Source organism: Loa loa (assembly GCF_000183805.2).
Source record: "Loa loa unplaced genomic scaffold supercont3.669, whole genome shotgun sequence".
In the NCBI taxonomy this organism is placed as follows: Eukaryota; Metazoa; Nematoda; class Chromadorea; order Rhabditida; family Onchocercidae; genus Loa; species Loa loa.
The window spans coordinates 11,374-20,023 of NW_018108849.1; the positions used below are offsets into that span (position 1 = coordinate 11,374).

Sequence of the window (8,650 nt, forward strand, 5' to 3'; positions counted from 1 at the left end):
TAATAATAATAGTGATAATGATAATAATAATGATAATAATGATAATAATAGTAATAATAATAATAATAATAATACTACTAATAATAATAATACTAATAATAATAATGATAATAATAATGATAGTAATAATAATAATAATAATAAGTAACAATGATAATAGTGATAATAATAATAATGACAGTAACAATAATAATAATAATAATAATGACAATAATGATAATGATAATGACAACAATAATGATAATGATAATAATAATAATGATAATGATAATGATAATAATAATAACAATAATAGTAATAATAATAGTAATAATAATAACAATAATAACAATAATGATAATAATAACAATAATAATGATAATAGCAATGATAATAATAATGACAATAACAATAATAGTAATAACAACAATAATAATGATGACAATGATAGTAATAATGGTGGTGATAATAGTAATGATAATGATAATAACAAATGATAATAATAACAGTAATGATAATAATAATATAGTAATAGTAATAGTAACAGTAGTAACAATAATAATGGTAATAATAATAATAGTAATGAGAGAGGGGAAAAATGCCCCTTGATTTGACATTTGTGAAGAATTAGTATTTCTTTCCTCCGTTTACTTTTTAAAATTTTCAGGAAATTTTTTCGTGCTTTAAAAAAAAGGAAAGATTGTTGTTTGCTGTTATCATCGAAGTTCACTATGGATATCAGTAATGTTTATCGCAGTATTTCCACCATTCATCATTATCATCATCCTATCAGCGCAAATCTACGATCAATGTGAGAACAATTTCAGGAAAATGTCTTCCGGATTTTTTTTGCGTTTCCGGTATTAGTTCATTTTTGTTAAATTACATTATCGTCGTTTTGATTTTTTTTTTATATTTGTTACCTTGTATTACTTATAAAGTTTGTTTTCCTGGTCTTTTTGATTTTCCGATGATACTTTGCGTTCTACCTTATCCAACGATGATATAGTATTCCTTTTTTGTCAACCTCGAATTAATATAATTTTCAGAATCCATTTTCAATTGCTTTTCTGATACCATATAAAATTTAAGCTTTGAAATTAATTATACAAGCCGATCAATTAGTTAATTTTTCCCTATATACATATATAACCAATTCGTATATTCAATTAATTTTCGTCCAAGAATTCCAATTTTATGTTCGATTTAGAAAAAGATTGCGGGGGGATCTTTGTTTTATTATTTACTATACTACATATTGCCATTATTGCCGATTTTTTCGAAGCAATTTACCTAAAAATAAGAAAGATGAGACTGAAAATGATTGTTTGCACTGAATATAAACTTTTAATCAGTGATCAAGTACACATAGGATAGAGCAGTGATAGTACTTTCGCGCAAAGTAAATAAGTACTAAATTAATTGCCTTAAATTTGAAATTAAGCGCAAATTATTTGAAAGTTTATTATCACTGGCTTTAATTATCGTTTGATTTAAATGGATAACGTTAAATCATTTGGCTCTCTTTTCTCTTTTTTATTTTGCCATTAACAACAAGTAAACACATTTATAGCATAAATTGTTATCATGAAAGCAAAGAAGAAAAATAAAAAAGAATGATGTAAATATTTGAAAGGCAAAGAAATTCATCAAAATTCTTCGAGTGAAAAAAAAAGTATCATTTGAAAATTTGTATATTACTATGTGTATCCTTTTGAAATGATATTAACTGAATGCTTTGGTGGAAGCTTTATCAATTTTCTGGCTATCATTTTTTTTTTTGTTCAGTTTGATAATTTACTTAACAATTAACTTGTTTGTATGTCCTTTTTCAAATCATTTTATTTACCATATTAGCGGTGTTTGATTAGCAAATTATTTTCATAGTAAATTATTAGCGGCATTATCAGCGAGGTATATTTATTTCATGTGAATTTATTTTAATAAATTATACATGTTTTACCTAAGATATGAGAAAATTATTTTCCCATCTTCTGCATTTGTTTTGCCCGTAACAGTGTCTGGGCAGGAGTTGGTTGTTCAGGTAGTATTGAAAGTGTTAATAATTGTTGTATACCTGCCTCATCAAAAGCATAATTCTTTTAATCTGTAATTTTAAGCTCGAAAAATTACTCGGCCTATTTTCCCCTCCTTTAATCCATTCATATTTAGCCAGATATATTTTGTTAATAATGAGCAGTAATAGGTGATAGGAATGGGTAAAGAATTTATGGAAGGTGGGAAAATTGTGTCGAAAAAAAATTTTTTAATTTAACTTAGATTGCATGGTGATTTTAGATTTAATCGTAGGTATTTCGTGCCATTTTTTCTTAGATTTTTTTTTCTTTTGCTTTCCATTATTTTTGCATATGTTTTAATTTTTGATGGATTAAACTAAATTGCTCGAAGTTATTGCTAATTACATTCATTTGTTTTTCTTTCTTTTATCCATATCTTGTTTACTTCTGAAACAACAAACAATCAAGAAGTATTGTAAACAGAGTTTCTCTTTTGTTGTTGTATGATATGATATGATAATGTTTTATAGAAGTAAAGGAAATTTACATTTGTGATCGTTTTTCGTTTTCTTTCGCATATACACATTATTTGGGTTAGTCCTGTTCACTTTTATTTTTTTCCTTTTTTCTTTTTTTGAGATTTTTTGGCTAAGCGTATTTCAAATGTGATTACTGAATTAATGGATTGAACTATTTGAATGATTTTTGCATTTCTAATAAGCTACCGAGAATAGAGGAAACCAGGTCGAGTACCTAAAACATGTACTGGGAGGTGTTGTTCTTTTTTTTCTGAAGAATAAAACTGGTAACGTCTGGAAATCACTGATTTTATTAGGTATATAGAAATGCATTACTTTAGTTCCCCCACTGTATCGATGGTTTTTTCTGGATGCGAGGATCTAGAAAGTTGAGTAGAACAACACTTGTATACCTGTTTGAACTATCCTACAAAATTACTTTGAAGTTTTTTTCCAACGGATATATCGTAATTTGTAAATTGGTCATGAACGGTATAGATGGACAAACGAGTTGGTGACATGTTAGAATGCGACAGTACGGGAAGGTGTGTTTACGGTAGCAATTGTAGCAAAGCCCTCCTTCTCATCTAACTGATTGTATTATTTTTGCAAATTCATTTTTAGTATCGCTTGAATTACTCTGTTTACACGTACGTGAAGTCCGTCAATTGTGATACATAATACTTGATCATCCTTATATGTGATCAAGCATTTTGTACTACAGTTTAATCTATGCACTAATATATTCAAATAGCTTGAAATCATTTTCCTGTCCGATTTTTTTCCAATTAGAAACTAATTTTTCTTTCTGTCTTTCAAATTCAATTAAAAGCTAATGGAATGAAAAAAAAGAAAAAAAAGAAATCAATCTATAAATTTTTTGAAATATCTTATCAGAAAGATGGTAAAAATTAATAATAAATGATAACAAAAGATGATAACAAATAAGAATAAATAAAAAAAAACAACGGAAATGGGGAAAAGAAAGTGAACGGTCGAAATTTTCTTTTTAGATTTTCCGAGTATTTTTAAATTAGTAATTAATTAATATTCATTCATTTGTGCATTTAATTACATGAATAAATCATTAAATTAAATTATCTCTTTGCAAAGAGAACGCGATAAGTGGGTATATCATTAATTTGGAATGCTTTGATTTTATAATTACCATATGCATAGATAATCGTTTTACCTTTAGCTTTCCTCTCTTATGATAATATTGCTAGGCTATCATATATTTGCGTGGTTTAAAATTTTTACAAATAATTGTGCAATTGGAAAGAAAAAAATTCATCCATTCATCCTTTTTTTTTCGTTTTTTGAAGACTTGAAATGGAATAAATGATGAAAATTTAATCATAAATACAATAACTATCAATTTAGTTATTTCGTTACTTTAATTCCAATTTTTCTTTTGCCAATCATGATGAGTTTATTTCATCATTTTTTCAAATTTTATTATATGTTCATTCCCTCTTATTTGCTTTCTATTAAAAGAAGAATGAAAGAAATTGCTGATTTATATTAAAAGATGAAAATGAAGGAAGAGAAGAAGAGACACAATGTCAAGTATCGATTACATAAATTAAAAATATAATTATATAAGTATAAAATGCAATTTATGTCATTCTTTTTGTACAAAATTATTTAATGTAACAATTCATTAATTTCTGTCTAATTTAAAACAATTGATTTCATTTATTTTAGACTAAAGTAAGTTTTATTTATAGCATTAATAAATAACAATCATTCTTTAATGTTTATTTAGCAATAATGAAGAAAAAGGAAAGCGTTTTAAATGATTACAGTTTAGCAACGGATTATCCGCTAAGTGACTCGGGTTTACTCACCTTTCTTGACCGTCCACTAACCGATCCTGATCTGATCTAATCAGATCATGTATGAGACGACATGATGGCGCTATCTTCTCATTCTCTACATCTACCTATATTTATTCCTATCGTTCAGGAAGTAAAAGATGAGATTTGAAATGTTTGAATGAAAGCTTAACGGGTGGGGGAAGGGAGAAAGGAGGAGAGGGTAAATGAAAGGAATTGGGATGACGCGGGGGAGAACACATCAGTACCATATCATCATCGTCATTTGCGGCATCTTTTTTAGTTCCACTTCAAGCTTAACATCTCACTTGTTTAGGATACTTTTTAAAGCAATACCGTATATTACAATAACAAATGACCCTTCTTTTCAAGATTCTTCAATAAATAAGCTTACCCATTTCAGGTTCTTCATTTCATTCCATTTTTTCCCCCGCTTTTTTCTCATCCGCTTTCTTCCTTATATACCTTTTTAGGTTCTTTAATATCATTGCTTTCGTTCAATCGAACAGATGGTGAAGTGGATGATGATTTTTACTCTTCCTTTTTAAATTTTTACTAGAAAAAGAAAACAGAAAAAAAAGACGAAAATTTGCACAGCTGTCAAGAAAAATTCTCTTTGAAAACAACTGGTAAGTTTTTCTTTTTTCCAATAAAATAAAATTTAACTGAAATTTATTTAAAAAATGAAAAAAGGATTTTACAGTATAAAATCGTTAAATTATTTTTCTTTCAATACAAATTAATTGTTTAACTTTGTTTGATATTCTTGTTCGTACCTTTTTGATTTATTTTTAAATTCATTTGACAATAAAATAACTCTACGATTAATGAATTTCATTTTTAATAAACGATCCAATCAGCAATATTCTGATAATTGTCATTTGATTCAAATCAAATTTTTCTAGCATGTCTATTCATTTATTTATACATAAACGGTTGTGCTCACAAACATATTTTATGCAGATGTAAGCATACACGTTTATACGTTTTACACGTGTTACACGTACGTTTTACACGTGTTACACGTGTAAAACGTATAAACGAACGATATATGACACGAACCTATGAACGATGTATGACATATTTAGAACTGCACAATTATGTTGATAGCAAAGGAATGAATACGAAATACAGTAAAATGAATAATATTATGAATCACAAATCATAATTCACTTTGAAACTACCACTGATGACTTTAACAGGATTAATTATCGATTAAATCTGATCATTTTTGTTTGCAAGTAAACTAATGCTACATAATTTGCATATTTATGATTAAATCGTTTTATGCATCCCATCTAATTAACCTTTTAATTACTGTATTGTATCTTGATGCTAATTTTAATAATACTTCCTTTTTTTCTGCCAAATCGCAGTTTTCTTTTATTCAATTTTTTTCTCTTTACTTTTTTGTTTATGACATTTTCTTTTTTTTTTGTTGCATTAATCATTATTATGTATCATAATTTCTCTCTTCTAACTTCTCTAACTCATTTCATAATTGAATTTTCGAAATGTCGAAGTTAAAAAAGGAAAAATTTTTAAGAGACATTTTTGGAATTAAATCTGTTTTTGTTTTTTTTCTTTTACAAGTATTCAAGTTATGGAAAATATGAAAAATCTTAGGGTTCCTTCTTTTCTTTTTTCTTCTTTTATGATAAATAGAAAAAAGTAAGAGAAAGAGAAACAACGATTGATTTATTTTTAGCAAAATATCAGTTTTTGGGTTTAACTTGAATTTCGATAAGTCATAAAATTCTTTTTTTTTAAATTCCCAATATTATTTAACCAATTTTTCGTCTTTCCATTAATTTTTAAAGTTCTAAATATTGTCATTTATTGCAGCATTTTAATGAACTTCTTCTTTGCTCTATTGTTATGGCGTGACGTTATGTTGGAGACATATTTAGGCGTAAACATGTACGTAGAAACGTGTAAACAAATAAATGATAAATAAATAAACGATGTGAACAAATACGATGTCATCAAATCATTTATCATTCAGTGATACCTATGTTATGATAGGATGATAAGCTACGGAAATAGAAATGTAATAGGATGGACTCTGATAATTTTGATATTAAAATAAAGAATTTTTCTTTTCGACAATTTTAGGATTCGATTAAAATTTTTCAAATTGAAATGATTAGTGAAAAGGAAGAAAAGAAAAATTATAGTGATATAAGAGGGAAGAAACGAAAAGGGAAGAGGAAGATCGAATGATATAATTATAATTTTAAAAAATTTTTCTTCCCCTTTCCCTTTTTTCTCTTATTATTGTTTACATGTACTTTTTCTCTTTTTCTCTCTCCTCTAAAATAAAAAACAATGTATTGAATCCCATCAAATAAGTCAAACTTTCTCACTATTGTTTTTTTCTAATGACCTTTGACATAGTTTAGTAATGTGGACATAATCGTTATTGCTATACCAATAACCTTATCTTCTTATTCCAACGTTGAAATGAATTGATTGCGACGTAACATTGCAACCTTTGATCGTATATATATGTGTATATATATTTTAAAATTAAATTTAGTAAATTTGTTAAAATAAGGTTGAAGTAACACAATGTTTGTTGTTATCAGTAATGAATCATATGTGATAAATGATCTCTTTCCTCACAATGTTTGTTGTTATCAGTAATGAATCATATGTGATAAATGATCTCTTTCCTCACAATGTTTGTTGTTATCAGTAATGAATCATATGTGATAAATGACCTCTTCCCTATGTCATATCATCTTCATTTGCTTGAAAAACTAATAATTGGAATTATTTGATATTTTATGAATGGAAAAAATCATTTCATATTATTGTTGTATTTCCATTCTATTGGAAACAATTATCAACGCATTATTAGTAAGACAGAGGAAAAGAAAAAGAAGGAAGAAATGAATTTTTACAATCTTTTAACTTTCCGAATGATTACATATTAAATTGTTGAAAGATTTTATTTCCTCTTTTTTTTGAAACCCTTTTTGTGAATTTTTCGATTAGTGATGGAAAATGGAAATAAAGAAGAAGAGAAATGATAAAATGGAATTAGTGCAGTTTTAAATTTAAAAATTTTTTTTCCTCTTTTGGTAATTCAGTTTGTGAATTTTTGTTATTTTGTAAAAACGCAAATTTCAATTATTATTTCAGAATTTACATATCATCTATCTGTCTATTAGATAGTATTATATGGGGAATTTGGATGGTTCGAAATGACGACACTGTTGAAAGATTACAAAGAACAATGTTTCACTGATTGTGATTCATCGGCATGAAAATGTCACCAATTCATTATGTATCACTTGTTTAGCATAAATGTTCTAATTATTATAGCTTGAATATGATCAAACTACTGAATCATATAAGGTCTCTAAATTATCTCGTAATCTCTTATTAATAATAAATTTCGAATGAACCGATATTGATTAATAGCTTAATTAAGGATGTTATAATTATCAAACTGACAGATCTTTATTCAAGACTGCGAAGTACACCCAAGATGGAGGGATCGATTCGAGAAAAGGTTAAGACATTATTTAATGTTGTTCATAAAGCAAGACTCTGCTACATTATTATTATCAGCTATTAATTAATTTATTAATTATTGAGTACAGTTACAATTAATGTTATTTTTACGGAAGCTATATATATTTAAGCTTATTTTGTCTACTGGAATATTAGGCCAATAGATTCGGATGATAGGAAGATATTTTAGTTGTAATAAACTGGACATAATCCGATAAATAAATTTTGTTGCTAATGAAGTAGTATCTGATAATTAATGATGAGGGATATGACTCCAAATTATAGGGTTTAAATTTGTAAATGAAAAATTGTAACATTATGATATGATAGTTTATAAAGGGTAGAAAAAAGAAATAAACAAACAGCATTTGCTTCCTTTTTTTTTTTGAAATAAATTGCGAGGATCAGAAAGAGAAAAGGAAAAAATGGACAAAAAATAAAAATAAAAATGAATTAAATTTGTCAATTTTTATAAGTTTTGCTATTTTTGTGAATTTAAATCAGCCAATTTTCTCAACAAAATAGCAAAGCAAAAATCTGTTATGGGAAGAGTTTCTTTTTTTTGCTTGAATTAGTAATTTTGCAATATTTTTTCCCTTTCGTTTGAATGTTTGATCATTTCGGGAAAACTTCATTTGCCGAAAAATACTTTATATTTTCTTATCAATTTATAATAAGTATCATTAATGACAATTATGTGAATGATTACGGATAACAACATATCAAGGGATAGGTATTCCTAGTGAAATATAATGGTATTCGTTAATAATAATGG

At 26.5% G+C, this 8,650-nt stretch overlaps 1 protein-coding gene across 1 annotated transcript; it reads left to right on the forward strand.

The window, feature by feature from the left end:
- Positions 1-116: 116 nt before the first annotated feature.
- On the forward strand, positions 117-476 carry LOAG_10365 (hypothetical protein; the record flags this gene model as incomplete). Its single annotated transcript, XM_003145889.1, has 1 exon — positions 117-476. The coding sequence occupies one exon, from the start codon at positions 117-119 to the stop codon at positions 474-476; it is 360 nt and encodes a 119-aa protein (XP_003145937.1).
- Positions 477-8,650: the final 8,174 nt, after the last annotated feature.